The following is a 16856-nucleotide window of genomic DNA, read 5'->3' as shown; positions in this document are numbered from 1 at the left end:
ATGGCGGAGGTGTTTACATATTATTTTAAATGGTATAAGAACAGAACAGCACATTGTTTTATATATCATTGCTCATATCATTCGAAAGAAATGTTGGCTTGTCAAATCAGAGTATTGCAATGAAGTCTACAATGGCATTATATCAATGAGCGATTCGAAATACCAAGGGCAATGTAAACCTTACCGAATGAACACAGCCCTCAAATCCACTAACCAAACTGCAATTCCAAAATCTAAGAATGTTACCCAAAATTGTGGAAAACGCAATGATTTTCAAATTATCGCCATTTCAATTAAAATTTTCTTAAAACTGAAAATGTGTTATGACAGTGTACGTTTATTGCCCCCTTTCTTTTATAACAATAACATTGTTGCAGGTGTGGCTCTGATTCCTTTCCTGCTATTTTTGGTATCGTGTGGAGGACCTCTATACTACATTGAGGTCTGCCTTGGCCAGTTCTCTGGGAAGTCCCCCGTTAATGTCTGGGATATATGTCCGTTATTCAGAGGTTCGTTGAATGAAGTTTTTGTTTTCAAGTACTTTCATGCTAAAATTTGGTATGACCAGTTCGGTATAAGTTATTATCTTTACTACTCGATCTTTGCTAAGGATACCCTGTAATCATTTTTGTTTCAAAAGGTATAGCTGTAATTAGAAATATTAACTGCTAGATTATACGTTGACGACAATTAACAAGACATTTTATATTCGACCAATAGTTGTTTGTCCCTTTTCAAAAATATAAATATCAATATGTTCTAGAAAACCATATAAAACATGAACCGAATTCAACGATTTTAGTAAGTCTGATATATACGACTGAAAATAATACTCAGCACTTTAATATATCGCAAGTTAGTGTTACTAATGTCATGGCACTTGGCAAAATCAAATGATCGAATCCTTTGACTGAATTATTAGTACAATTCCTGTATTCTTTCAAACAGTATATGTTTAAGTGAACTTATTTACGTTGTATTAGTTTTCCTTGTCCATCTTTTAGACACACACGAAGAGCTGATAAGGTGTTAGTGGTAGCTTAAGTGATCCTTAGCACACATTAGTAGTATATTTTGTCCGCTAATAAAAGCTGATATGTAAGATTTATATGATCATTAAATATCCTTGATGTCGCAATAACCATACAATGAGGACAATACAGATTATTTTGTGGCGTGTTTTAATGCGTGGCGTGATTCGCCTGGGTAACACAATATTCATGAAATGATCAAACGTTTTGAGTAATGTTATAAACAAAATGTTAAATGTTTCGTTTATGATGGTTGAACATTTCTGTTTATTTAAATATCAGGTATTCCAAGTCTATCAAAATTAGAATACTAAATTGAAAACTACATAGACAAGATCAGTATCCATATTTTTAACCTGTAAGTGCCACTTGACTCAAGTCCTTACATACATTTTTAAGTTAAGGCACGAAACGAGAACAGAAAACATTAAATTCATTGAAAAACTTGGTTTAGTACATTTTGAGGCTATTTCATTTTCACCCAGGAATTGGGTTTGTGATGGTTGAACTATCCCTGGTCAACTGGTACTTCGGGGCGTGTTTTGCCTGGACCATCTACTACCTCATTCACTCCTTTCACTCAAGCCTTACTTGGGCCTCTTGTGGTCAGCCTTGGAACACGGAGTTTTGTATAGGTACGTTATAATTTCTACAGTAAAATAATACCCTAATTGTAATAACACAAATTTGATATTTTTTAGAATTGCTCTTAAACTTGTATGCACTCAACAACTTACGAAAATAACACAACTATTTTATATAATGTCTATAGCATGTTAGGGTGCACTATTAGGAATCAAACTGACGGTTATACCCACTTTATTACCAATTTCATTGCGCGTGGTAGTTTGCTTGAAAAATCATACAAAAACATGTTTAAAAAGGTCAGTGCACAATATTATTATCTTTCATGGATTTCAAGTAACTCTTTTTTTCAGATGCATCAACAAATTTGACGGAAATGAAGTTACAAATGGCACCAAATAAATCTGATCAATTGATTTTTTCTACTTCGGCCACAGAATTTTGGGTGTAAGAAAATTAAATGTTCACAATGAGTAGATCAGTTACTTTTTTAGATAACTGCTTTGGAATCTCATGCTGTTATGATGAAGTTTGAAAATATAAAAAGTGTGTTGAGGTTGCTAAAGTTTTAATCCAAAAACACGTTCAGAGTAGAAAAACAAACACAGACTTTGCAACCAGTTACCATTTTCTACAAACAACTTGGGATATATCTACTAGCTTTTTGAGTCTGAGTTGAAAAGAACGAAAAAGAGCAAAAAAATATTTCATGGCAAACTTGATAATCAAAAAGCAAAACTGTTATAAATTGCTTCACATGCTTAAAATGGCATGCCCTGACATTACTCTCTTTACTTCTTTAGAATTATTAACTAAGCCGGAAAAATGGTTTTCTCCGGGACTCCGCTTTTCACAATACCCAAGATCACATTGTCACGGTACATAATGCCAACCACGTAGATATATATGTTGATGTAATAACCTATTTAGCAACCGGTGCAAATGATAACGCTTTAATGATATAAGTATTCATAAGTTTGCTAAGATGTATCATGGTAAATATTTAAGTTGTCGTGCCTAGACTATTACTCTTAAACGGCCAATAACGGGTATTGAAGTAATACATCACAGATTCCAATAATGATACCTTAATAAAATACATTTTTAGTGGAAATTTTAGGTACAGTTTCTACACAATCACATAAATTGACATATCTTTAACATTTTCCGCCGTATTATTTTCCTGTTGAATACATTTAATCATAAATCGCAAGAAATACCCAAACATTTAACAAAGACCCAAATACTCAGTCTATCAATATATTTTCTTTGGTTTCGGGCCTTAGCCGAGTACGAGAACATAAGGAAGGTAGAAAGGTACTGTCTCCTCAGTTTGTTCAGAAAACATCGATCGAAGGAGACGAAATGTATACAACCATTGTAATACATACGACTTTGTAAGTTAAAATGAATCATGCGGAGGAACAAATTCATTTAAAAGATTTTGAGAAGTATTATGATTCATATGTCGTTCATGCTTTTGAATCTCATTTTATACACAGACCTCCAATGCATTTTTTTCACATTTCGGTCAATTTCTTTAAAATATAATGCTTTACGAAATACAATTAAACTTTTCTCAATTTGACTGCCACCATAGCATTCGGTCTCGCTGTCGACGTCAAAATAGTTTTACACTTTCTTCTAATTTATCCGAAATTTCTGCTTGTGGTTGTTTCGCAGGAACAACGTTTTGGCCACGTCACGTGGTATAGACGACTTGGGATCTGTACAGATGCACTTGCTGGGTTGCCTGGCACTCGGATGGCTTCTGGTGTTCCTCTGCCTCTGGAAAGGCATCAAGTCACTTGGAAAAGTAAGAAAAATTGTTTTGATTAAGATTTTGTCTTCAAACAATCTTTACTATGCTAGTCAACTTATATTTTGGGTTGCATCAATGTTCAATTTTTAAAACCAGCTCACATCGAGAGCGATGTAACTTAACACAATAAATGCGATGGGATATATCATCATGTATCAATTGAATTACGTAATATTTGTTTATATTATACGTTTGTTTCTTAACAATACCTTTTTTAATATATTATTGAGTTGAAATAATTGAGACTGCGTTTCCATACATGTATTCATATTTCAAGTGTTCATCGTAACAATTCAACGTTTGTAGGTTGTGTACGTGACGGCGACATTGCCTTACGTATTGTTAACAGTTCTCCTGATTCGCGGCGCCACTCTGGACGGTGCGGTTGACTGAATCAAGCACTACCTTATCCAGACTTTAGCAAACTTTTGAAAGTACAGGTGAAACAAATATTATAAACATATCAATTGTAATAGTTATAGTTAGTATTTGTCATTGCTACATGTTTTCGTTTTGGTTTTATTAAATGACAACTGTTGCTTGCCGTTAAGTCATCCCTTATTTCTTTTTCTGACAGTTCGATGGCGATTACCTAACCATTACAGATACACGATATTATTATATTTATGTACTCCGTATCTTTAGTGTCATTGGCATCTGTATCAAACATTTTGTATTAGCGTGATGAGCGTGAGATTTCTTTCCTTGAAACACTGATGATGCATTATGTATTTGTTTTAATTAGTTTTATTTAAACAGACACAACTGTACGATAACGGTTTAATTTTAATCAAGAAGGATTGTGGATAAAGTAACTCTGTTGTACCATGTCAACGTTCAATAACTAGTGTGGGTATCAGTTAGCATATTTGTAATTTATCCGCACGATAATGATTGAACGGTTAGAACATAAGTTATATGTATATATATAACGAAAACACTCTCTGAAATGGAGCACTTGACGTTTTCCTTCCGTTTTCCAGCTATTGATCGAGGCTGCGGTGCAGTGTTTCTATTCGCTGGGACCGGCATGGGGAGGTGTCATCACTATGGCTAGTTTCAACAAGTTCAGCCATAACGCATTCAGGTAGTTATAGTATCGTTAGGGCTTTTACATGATATACGTAAGAAAACTTTATTAATGTGTTGGTGTACTTATTACAATTATAAAAACAGAACGAAAATAAACTCGGAATCAACAGTTTCTTTTTCTTATTACATAATAAAGCACTTGTATAATAGTTTATCTCTATTCTTCAACAATGTTAAAGCCCCAGAACAACGTGTGTATCAATTGCTTTAAAGGGGGATACGCTAATTTAAGGATCGTTTTCAGGGATATGGTGATCGTATGTTTTGCGGACGCGTTTACCGGCTTTTTTTCTGGACTGGTTGTTTTTTCAGTCATTGGATTCCTTGCCAAGGAAACCGGTGTCTCTATTGACGACCTTCCATTTTCAGGTAAGGCCTTCAATGTAGTTTTTAATGCAAATTGGAACACCCAACCTGCATTAAAAATTTTGGTTTCGAAATGTTATATATGATATAAAAGAAAAAAAAATATCTGTCAGCATAATATGAACTGCTTTATCGATTATTAAATCTTGAAAAAAAATATTCATTTTCTTTTAGTGGTGTAAAAAAATAAATAATCGAATATAGGCAATGATGTGATATTTCCATCCATTTGAGTTGATTTGTTTTAGAAATTATTATACTAATTAGTCTACATGTGTTAAATACCCTGAGTAAAATTCGAAAGTGCCTTGTCTGTTATCAATTATAAAAAGAAACAAATGGAAAACGTACTTAATTTGGGGTGTTTCAGGTGCCTCCCTGGCGTTTATTGCCTACCCAGAGGCATTGAGCAGACTTCCATTATTGATTGATTTCAGTTTGGGACGTTTGAAACAGTGATTAATGCGATCGTTGACTATGATTTTCGGCGGCTCCACCGATATCGCATCCACATAACCGTTTCGCTAACCGTTCTGAACATTGCCGGCAGCATCCCGCTGTGCACATCAGTTAGTATAGAAGATTGCGAGTTTTGACCGTTTATGACCTTTTTTACTTAAATATGTGTTTTAGATTTCATTCAATGAAATTCATAACAACATTGGGGCGTTGAGAATATGATTTTTTTTAATTTTATTAGATTAGATTTTTATCACAGGAGCTCGGACGTGATATATATGAATTTTCCTGTCATAAATATGAAGTTATCATATGCTTTGAATTCAGTCAAATGTCAAACTACATTAAAATCGAAAGCACATTTTAAGCTATTAAAGTACAATTCGTTTTTACATGAACTTGTTGTGATAATGTTTAACATTAAGTGTTAGAGAAAGCTTTCGTATTCAGGAAAATTGTTTTAACACACCTATTTTGTTAATGCGATGCAAGTTCGGGGTGGGGACAACGTTTTAGATCCAAAATACTTTATCTGTTTATATTTGTATCATAATGGAGAGTGTTTCCTCTTTTCGTCTTTACCGGTACATCAACTCACATTAAACGGTTACACTAGTGCGGAGATTCACCTAGCTATCACTATCGTGTTGAGATATGACAATGTTGACAATGTCATTCACTTAGACACTGATGGGGTTAGTAGTTTATGCTACGGATCCCGGCGTGAGCATATTGAAGTGTCTCAAAGTGACAGTTCGACCACCGCACATCTATCCTGAGAAGACTGTCAGGTGGTTAACGAGTACTTGGTACCTTCACCTCTGCAAGGAACTGATTACTTCTGCACATGCCAGGGGGAGTGGTACAGTGCGAATGGTCGTAGGAAGCTTTTCATAACCAATCACAACAGAAGGGACCTGGTTCGGCCGGGAATCGAACACGGGTTGACCGATTCACAGTCCAACGCTCTACCGATTGAGCTAACCGTGCGGACTAGACGCATGCTACCTTTTTAAAGATGTTTTTGACAAAATGGTTTAAAGTGATTTTTTTCAAAATCAATACATACACATATATAACAACATACGTTTTGAGTGATAAACCTGTATTTTCTTGCTAAATTATGCATTTTTGGGAAAAAAATATTAAATGATAACAAAATTGTAACCGTGAATTTGATAGCTGAAAACGCAAAATATTAATGGATTTATGTGTGCTTCAATAGTTTCTGTGATCCACTATCGTCTCGTTATGTAAAAATACCGTGTTTTTGCTGCACCTTTCTTTCAAATTAAACTTGTTATCCTTCATAAGACCCATTGTTTTCGACATTTATTCAACCTTTTTCGGATTTATTAAAACCTTCATCTTAATTGTGGTAAATCGTATTTGGGAGTAAGGGTGCATCAATAAAACAATGACTCCATCCCTAACCATCTTACGCTTAAGCATAGGTATCACCAAACCTGTGTATTCTACAGCTCGCGGTGCCATTGGTCTAAGGAAGTAAATAATAGTCTTCGCAATTGGTTCATGATCGGCCTGTCTGTGTGTTTTGTGCGGCAATATATGTTTTCCTTATTTAGTATGTTACATTTTATAACTGTTTGTAAATTATGAAATGTAATGATAATGGGTTTTGTTCCATTTAACTACGACATTCTAAAGATATTTGAAAGTGAAAATTAGTGGTAAAATTAATAGAAAAACTATTATATTGTTATTGTTGAATCACTTCAACTGTCAAATTGCAGATTTGTTTAGTTTTATTGAGAAAAACCTATATTTTTAATCAAACTTAAGAATATTGTATCTGAATAACTGAAAATATTATCAATGCAAAGAGTCTAATACATTTAGATACTAGACCAAAGTTTCCTTTTGAAAACACGATCCCTTATTTAAAACAGACTGTTTTTGAGTTTTTGTACCGGAACTTATTAGTTTATTTCTTGGCTTGCTCGTAGAGTTTGTTTGAACCTAGAACAGGTGTCTTTTACAAGTTGATTAAATTCATAGCGGGGTAATTTTCCTGGGAGGATACTACATCTTTATGTTGAGCGACTGGTATATCGCAACCTTCAACATCGTGTTTGTTGCCCTGATGGAAACGATCATCATTTCTTGGATATACGGTAAACAGGGAACACTCAAAAAATGTCAATTGTTTTATTAATGTAAACGTCTAGTCTAATTTTCTTTATCCTATCAACCGGAAATACCTTTCGTAATGAATACCCTATGTTATTGTCCCTTGACACAAACCAGGCATATTTTGGTCAAATTTAATTCTATTGGCTCCCCGATGAAGCGGGACGTCCTTTATGAAACGAGCCTTTGTTGTTTGTATATAGAAGGACGGGTAATCGAACATCGTGTTTGTTTAACTTAAACGATGACAAGTTTTTAAAGACGGCAAGAACACTATTAAACTATTCTTTGTCTGTCAGTTAACAGTCTAAATAAAACTCAGATGGCTAGATTCTTACGTTGGCCTTCGTTTGTGCTTTATTGGGATTATTCTTTTATGTAACACTTCATCTCTTTTCCAGGTGCCAACCGTTTCAGCGAAGACATCGAGATGATGACAGGCAACCGCCCGCCTCTGTTAGTCCGAATCGTCTGGTCCTTAATTATACCCATATTCATATCCGTAAGTAGTTCGTGATTGAAGTTGAAAGTAATTGTTTATCTCTGTCACCTGAAAGATACAGGCATACATGTCATTGTTTATTGTAACCTAGCTTTTCTTTACTCATTTCCATAAATCATGTGTCTATAAATAGCGCTGGATTGATACGCTATTTCAGGTGACCGTACACAGCTGGAATACATTTAGTAATGTGAATTCTGTATCAACTATTATTGCCGATGTGAGAAGTACTATTTGAAGATTCTAAAGTTCTTACTTTAATTTTAAGCTTATTTTGTCTTAAAACCAAAACGTCGAGACAGTGTCTTAACCATAATGATATCGCCGACTGAGTTGTCGGTGTCGTACAACTGTTTTTATACTTGCAATAACTCCGAAATCATTCATAATATTCAAATGAAAACTAGAACACATATTGCCATAGAAAAAACGCACATGTCAAGCCCATACCTTAGTACTTGTCGAGTGTTGCCCCTTGTTTCTCACATAATATTTTAAGATGTAAAGTTATCTTTCAAGAAGTTATGTGAATATTTGATAACTTGTGACCTTAGACTATTTTGGTTTAAAACGAAAGAGAATAATGCTAGAGGAAGATATTGTAAATATTATACCGATAGAAATATTACAAATACCCTCTGTGGCCTTGAAGTTTGAAGTATAGGTCATTTCTCTTTCTTTTTCAAAATTAGATTTAGATATTGAGCAAAATTACACAATTAGATTAAATTAAATGATTTATTAAGTACTTTAAGCCATTTTTCATACATTCTAGTAATCAGCAAGCGATGCACTTTTACATTAAGCTAAATTACTAAGGGTCACCAGGCATCAATATTTAACATATTTTCATACGGTCTCGATGCAACGGCAAACTTCTGTGTACATCTGATACTTTAAAGTCTCCTATTACGCACTGATATCTCTGCATTTTCTTTGCGCGTCTTTTTTTAAAAACAAACGTTTAGACATTGTATCATTGTACCTTCATTTTATTTTTTGTCTTTATTCATAACACACATAATTGTTTAGCAAAAGCATATAAATTGAGAACGTTGTGATTAGTTCCAATAAATATTAAATGGAGTTGGTTCAATGAGACAAATTTGTCCTGAAAATCATTCAGCTTGGCTCAAATTTGTGTTTATTAAGTAAAATTCTTTGTGCCAGATATCTTATACAAGCGATTAATGTGCTTTTTATAATTATAAATGTACAAGACCATTCTGATCACCTCTGCGGTCAACTTCGGCGTACCATCGTTCGGCAAGGGAGGATACCAGTACCCGGACTATGCTGTTGTGCTGGGAAATGTGCTCGCCTTCGCTCCACTTGTCAGCATATTTGTTGTCGCAGGTGTTTTGGTGGCTATTAAAGGCACGGGTACAATAACACAGGTTTGTATATTAGTTGGTATAAAATATTTAATTGATTGCAAAATGAAGGATAAATAGTACACTTAAACCAAAATGGACACGGCAAACAGCCAATCATTTAAATATAAACCCTATTCGGAGGCATAAAGTAACACATCAAGACAGCTTTACTAACAAAAGATGGGACTACCGCCTTAGAACGGTTAGTAAAAAACACTCTCATAAGAAGGCGTGGTTTTAAACTAGTACTTACCTTTTATCTTGTCCCCAACAGCCTCTTCGAGGCCAGCATCATCCGTAGAAAATAAGAATAAAATAACCCCAGACGGTAAACGACCTTTATCGTAACTATTCAAAATAAATGCTGATGAAAGTGTTGCCAGGAGAGGATTTATCTGCGTCAGGAACACAATCCACTCGGATTTCAATCCTTTTTTTTGCCATATGTTCAACTACTCGTTTGAGCGGTTCTGTTTGGGTTTTGACATTATGTCTTTTTTCCAACAGTTATTCCGTCCAAAAGAATTGTAAAACTATTTAGAAATACATTGAACATTTATGAATCTGGACTATATTTCATTAAAATCTAAGGCTTATCATAGTGTTGCCAGTCCGCATCCTTTAAACGACGAATTAATCCCTTTACAGAGAGTCTGCCAGCTAACGCGACCGGCACCAGAATGGTACCCGAACGACGAGAATGCTGAGCACATATTCAAAAGCAAGTCCTATACATACCGAAAAACACTACAAGAAAGAATCATATACGATGTGTTAGGGTTGCGATCTAACTCTAGGCAGCACATTCCAGTATATGATCATTAATGTCCTTTTCAGAAGCGAAATTTGTGTACATTTTTTGCGTCATTTGTTAAACGAAACTGGTTGAATAAATTGTATATATGAGGGTTTGATTTACTAACCTACATGTTGAACTGCATTGATTGAGGAGTTTTGTTATGTTGGTCAATGTTTCTGGTTTGTGATAGTTAGGTTTTGCGTTCTATGTCTTTGGCGTTTACCCTGTGCCATTTAACGGTGTTTATGTTTAAACTTTCGACAACTTTGCTTGATTCTGTAGTTTTTCATATAAATATTGTTTACATTGCTGTAGTCAAATATATTTTCTCTATCTATCATCGTCTAATTATACTTCCTAAAATGAAAGTGATCTTGTGATAGAGGTATCCGCCTGTAGCCCATGAGTTTGTTTGCCCAAGGACGCAAAAGGTACTTTCACTGACCTCTCAAAATCACACTTGTACTGGTTTCTATCCAGGAAACATTCAGCGAAAGAAATTCACATCAGCGTTAAGCTGTCTTTCAATCGAGCTAAAACCAAATAGTATCGACTCATAGAAATATCCAATAATGGTTCAAGAAACATCGACAAGACTTATTAAAGAATTAAACGATTACGTTGTAAGGACATGCCTAGTTTTTTAGATGGAAGCTGCACGATTGAGAAAGTGCAGATGAAACATTCCTTGCTATATGTTTTTTTGTGAAAAGAAGATGAGAAAAGCGTTACAAAGATTTCTATTTCTTCTTGAATTTTCAATTGCATTTTACACAAAATTATTTGACGATAAAAATTAGTGTCAAAATGTACGAGGTCCTCCAATGTCTTGTGACGTTTTAATTTGACTTAACTATAAAAAGAAAACCTTTGGACGAAATAGTGTTAAACATTGACTGAAATTCACTTTATCTTTACAAAAATGCAACAACTGTTGTTACCCGCATTGCCGCCCATTTTGCAGTATTCCGGATGCAGCGATATGTTAAGACAGATTCAACGTATAGAGCAAATCGAAATCAAACTCAGAAATAGAAAAAGCAAACAAGCAAACATAAATGACAAACAAATTATTATGGTTGATAAATAATTGGTTAATCTGGCACCATAATCTTAGATAATATTTAGAAAATACCATCGGTGAAAACCCTCCATAACAGTTAAACTGTCAAAAATGGCCCATTTAATGCCTTTTTAATTTGAATTAAACTGGCGTTAGATCCGTTCCAACAGAATGGATTACATAACCCTTTTCACTGCACCCAACTGGGAATCAGTGTCTCAGTTTAGTTGAGTCCAGACGTCTTTAGTCACGTTTCAAACTTTTTGTCAATGTATAGAATTTGCAGGTTGTCTTTTATAATAAAACTATTTTCATGAAAACTTTTAAAGACCAAAAACTAAATCTTAATCAGCGATCAATATCCGCCGGAAATAAACGAGCGTCGACACCAGCTGTTCTCGGTACACCGGAAAGGTGAGGGGGAAAGCTTCACTAGTCAGTGACAAATAATTCATTATCAATAGACTTTGAAGATGATCTTAGCAACCTATCTAGTTTGCATACTTTTCTCCATAATATTATGCTATAATTATGCTGATTTATTGTAAAGTTAACCACCATGCTTATTCAGTGTTATGGCAATGTATTTAATGTATTTGTCAACAAAATATTGACTTGACTTAATTTGACTTAATTAAAGTTTACAATAAATATGAGCCGCGTCGTTCCGTTTTGCGCCTTCGGAAAAACATTTTCGACACTTACAAAAAAAACCCAGAAGATGACTCGCACCCGTGTGGACTTTGATTCGACCTGTATGTTAATTGTTTTATTGTTTAGCGCAAGAACACTGCACTTTGAACAAAATCGATTGACCCATTTGTAGATTTGTTCTTGATTTTTGTTATAAAACCCTATATAGTCAATAACAACCGTATTTTAACATTGAGACGTTAAAAACAATAAATTTAAGAGCGTTGAAACTTTTTTTCTATAAATGTATTAATGACAATTTTCATTATAATTATTTATAATTCTCATTTTTCAATTAATCATAATGTTAGAAAATAGAATAGTTTTTAAGGTAAATCTTAAAAAGACTTTGATTGTTTTGTGTTTGCAAATATTTGTTGAAACATTAAGAAAAAAAGTATTTTTACTTCACTTGATCAAAAAATCACCAGACAATAAAAAAAAACATTTCCTCAGTTAAATCATATTTTTTTAAGATCAAGCCCAAAACAGTTGAAATAGCGTTTCTAACGTGTTTTAGCAAACTATTTAAGAGTTATTCCAATAACAGTCATTATTTGAAATATTGATATGAAAAAGAGTGAGAAATAAGGTTAAAGTCATTCAGCACGTTCATATAAAGTGTTATTAATAAGTTGTAGCCATTATTTGAATTAATGATATGAAAGAGTAAAAATAAGGTAGAAGTCAGTCAGCACGTGCATATAAAGTGTTAATAATAAAGTCGTAGCCATTATTTGAATAATTGATATGAAAGAGTGATAAATAAGGTAAAACACATTCAGCACGTTCATATGTTAAAAATAAAGTCGTCGAAGTTGTTTTTTTTCGAAACGGAAAAGATTTCGAGCTCGCTGCTTATACAAATATGAAAACACATCTAAAAAAAACCTAGTAGTTCAAGAGTGACCTTGAACATTGACCTATCGACATGGATTTTATTCGTACCAAGCCGTCGCCTCATGGTGAACACTTTTACCATTTTCTTTTTAAAATCACCCAATGCATGTACTTATTATAGTTGAACAAGTCAAGACCGGACAGATGCACACAGGCAAAGACGGCGTGACAAACATACGCAATGCAACCATTCTGTTAACTATGTAGAGCTCATCGCAAGCAGTTCACAGTTGTAAAAAAAGGTTGACATTCAAATAGTCACACAACAGGTTAGGATGAGAATATGGACTAGGATGACGAAGAGTGAGTGAGTGAGTGAGTGAGTGAGTGAGTGAGTGAGTGAGTGAGTGAGTGAGTGAGTGAGTGAGTGAGTGAGTGAGTGAGTGAGTGAGTGAGTGAGTGAGTGAGTGAGTGAGTGAGTGAGTGAGTGAGTGAGTGAGTGAGTGAGTGAGTGAGTGAGTGAGTGAGTGAGTGAGTGAGTGAGTGAGTGAGTGAGTGAGTGAGTGAGTGAGTGAGTGAGTGAGTGAGTGAGTGAGTGAGTGAGTGAGTGAGTGAGTGAGTGAGTGAGTGAGTGAGTGAGTGAGTGAGTGAGTGAGTGAGTGAGTGAGTGAGTGAGTGAGTGAGTGAGTGAGTGAGTGAGTGAGTGAGTGAGTGGTGTGTGTGTGTGAGTGAGTGAGTGAGTGAGTGAGTGAGTGAGTGAGTGAGTGAGTGAGTGAGTGAGTGAGTGAGTGAGTGAGTGAGTGAGTGAGTGAGTGAGTGAGTGAGTGAGTGAGTGAGTGAGTGAGTGAGTGAGTGAGTGAGTGAGTGAGTGAGTGAGTGAGTGAGTGAGTGAGTGAGTGAGTGAGTGAGTGAGTGAGTGAGTGAGTGAGTGAGTGAGTGAGTGAGTGAGGGAGTGAGGGAGCGGGTGAGTGAGTGAGTGAGTCGGTGAGTTTGAAATGAAGTCACTGATATTTAAAAGAAAGAAATAAACAAAACGAAAGCATTAAACACTTTAATCAATTTTTCCTGACCACTTTAACTTTTATTTTCGGGTTAATAAACTATTAGTTGATTATTATATTTTCTCTGTACTAATACTCCAACTTTATGGGGCCTCTCTTTTAACTATTGTTAGTACTTACCGGTAACGTACAAGAGTACCTCAACATCGAGATTTTCTGTTTAACACATTATGTAATGGTATTGTCGTACTTAAAACATCGTATTAATTACGTATCTCTACGCGTGCCAATATGTCTCGTACCTGTCACGTACTGATTAAGTGTTCGTATACATGACCGCATATACGGCATCCTTAATGGACAGCGAAGACTTCGTGAACAACGTCTTATCCCCGCGTCTTACATTTGCCTGGTTGCGAAGTATCATCACCTAATGATTCTTAATATTGAATCATTTATTTTTCAAAATATACAGGGGACGCAACTTTTGTAAATCCTATTGCAAAATATAGGTTCGGTTATATATCTTTGAGCTCATTCATGACTTTGAGTTATGTCCCCACAATATGCCAAAAATATAAATACAGCAAAAGATCAGCTAAATTCATGATGTATTTGAAAAACCTGTACATTATTCATAATTTGCATTTGTTCATCAAATGATGGATCGTGTATATCAACACTATTGAAGTAGAATTGAGAATGGTCATGTAGTTTACGAAATCTTGCTATGTCTGCTGTATCAATATATTTCTTAATATAAGTCAAAACACCTGAGTAGATATGTCTGTAATGCTAAAGTTATTCAATAGCAGGATTTTAATGACTCAATTAAAAATATTATATTAAAGTAATTATTCCTGACAACTTCTTTTTTGATGATCTTCAGTTACACAAATAATTCGTCCAGGAACGAAAATAACGTTTGATATTTAAGTAGTAACAGATCACTCTTTCTCCTAACTGACTGTTGAAAGAAAATGATATTTTTAAATAATAATGCAGACTTAGCACTTGGTAGCGTTTAAGTCTGTCCCAGTAGTTTCTATGGTTTTCGTCGTATATTTTTAACTTAAAGAAAAAAAAAATATGAAATCTGGTCTTGATATGACGTTTGCTGAAGATTAAATATCAATTTCGATTTACCTTCTTTCAAGAAATAAAGTTCAAAGGAAACACATGCTTTACTTTTCGCCAATTCTGGTTCCATGAAACAGATATCGAGCGGAGGAATGCGTAAATGAACTTGAAAATGTGTTACATTCATATTTGTATATGCTCAAATGTTTGTCTCTATCCAAAATACCATGAGTAATCAATCGAAATGACCGTATTGATTAATGGCACTGAACACTATTGACTAGACGAGTTTTCATGTGCGTTAAATCTTCAGACAAATTGTCAAACAAATTTAAACATAAACGGCATCTAAATACCACAAATACGTCATGGGTTTGTTTGCGTTTTTTGCATCCTGTAAAATTACGTGCCGTTTTTTTTAACCTTTGACGGTTAATGTATTTCAGCATGGAAATATAACCTTAAGCTATTGATAAGATATTGGTTATTGTTATTTCACAGGAGAAAACCGCCGTAATGAAAAGCGTTTTATTCAGTTTTAAAGCATTTTGCTCTTCTTAAAATAAACTAAATTATGGTAGTGTGAACAGATATTTTAGAATTAACTTCATCATTTTGTTCAGTGTGCTTTTTAACACATTTTCTTTGGTATTTAATTAAAAGTTGAAATTCTCAATTGCCATATAAACGCGTCCTCTATCGTACATAAAGGGGAGTTTTTGGCTGTATTGTACTGAACGGTTCACAGCGTGGAGGTCGTTCAGTGCGTGGGTAATATCCAGATCAGGTTTAAAAACACTGGTCGTACAAAAGAGTTACCCATAAACATTGACCTTCATTTGCCCTTCAATCTCTTTACAGGCCATTTATACTATCGAACGAGCGAAGGCTGGAGGAGACAACCAATGAGACTGCAACAAGCAGTACCACGACTACTGCCCATGTGCCAGGTACATTGCTTGACACAGTGGGGAACGCTCTAGTGCTATTTATTATCGTATCAGATGTGCTTGTTACCGGCTCTGGTGTTAAAGGCTCTCGTACTGGAAACATCGAATCTCAGGCAGGGGGCGCAGCCATCGCCCATTTCTTGTAAGATGTGATTCGGGATATAACTGTTTTAAAGGCACACAATATAGGTTGTTGCACAAACATGATTTCTTTATAATATTAATGCATTATCATGTTTAATTCATTTGAATTAAGCGATAAAAAAGTTCATGATTTAAGTACAAATTAATCAAATATTAGCCTTCATCAATCATTTTTTAATGAATAGCTACGTTGCCAAACCTTTCAACGTTAAGAAAGCGCCAATACATCATTTATAGGTTTGAATCTGTACCTCATTAACATAAGTCATATGAATATTCCTGCTTTGATCGTCTTTTAAATATCACTACCTCAGATAACTACGTATTTGACAGATGTGTTCCAGGTTATTGCACTGGTTGTTACTGTTTTGTTATTATGTTAATTTCTGTAGTAAAATAAGATACTTGTTAATATACTATAATTTGCGTATCCCGATTTTCATTTTATTTAGGATATCGAACAAAAACAAGAAAAAAATAACATTAAATATTTATTTATATATAAATTTCTTTGTAAAGTACTGCTCAAATCATGATACTCCTGTTTTGACTTAGGATGACTTATACTTATTCATCAGATGCAAAAATTTATCAGTTAAACTATATTAGGAAACTGATATAGATGTTTTTAATTTTACTGTTAACTAAATGATGTTTACTTTACTGCTGTTGCTGTCTTGACTTCAAAACAAGAACTACAAAAAATCATAGAGAGTTGTAATCGGGAAGTTGCAATAAAACATGTGTTAAAGTGCGTGATCAAAGTTGATATAATTGCAACTTGTCAAATATAACAATTATAACAGTTGCTATAGTTTGTAGCGGGAGTCAGAGTATATACATAGTATATTATAGTATATACAGAGACACAACTTGCAGATAAGCGTTTTTATTTCTTTGTT

At 34.4% G+C, this 16856-nt stretch overlaps 1 protein-coding gene across 2 annotated transcripts; it reads left to right on the top strand.

The window, feature by feature from the left end:
• The first annotated feature begins 4426 nt into the window (after positions 1–4426).
• Positions 4427–10291, top strand: LOC128236925 (uncharacterized). 2 transcript variants are annotated; one of them, XR_008261464.1, is made up of 6 exons: positions 4427–4525; positions 4843–4899; positions 5267–5465; positions 7908–8008; positions 9229–9405; positions 10033–10291. XR_008261464.1 is itself a non-coding variant. In XM_052952063.1 (3 exons), exons 1-3 carry the CDS (start codon positions 7937–7939, stop codon positions 10207–10209), a joined length of 426 nt encoding a protein of 141 aa, XP_052808023.1. In that variant the 5' UTR covers positions 7845–7936; the 3' UTR covers positions 10210–10291. The 2 variants fall into 2 exon arrangements, 1 of the variants encoding a protein (XP_052808023.1); XM_052952063.1 differs by lacking the exons at positions 4427–4525; positions 4843–4899; positions 5267–5465 and having other exon boundaries at positions 7845–8008.
• The last annotated feature ends 6565 nt before the right edge of the window (positions 10292–16856 follow it).

Source organism: Mya arenaria, chromosome 6 (assembly GCF_026914265.1).
Source record: "Mya arenaria isolate MELC-2E11 chromosome 6, ASM2691426v1".
In the NCBI taxonomy this organism is placed as follows: domain Eukaryota; kingdom Metazoa; phylum Mollusca; class Bivalvia; order Myida; family Myidae; genus Mya; species Mya arenaria.
Note: the sequence above shows the minus strand (reverse complement) of the source record. Positions and strands in the feature narration are given on the sequence as shown.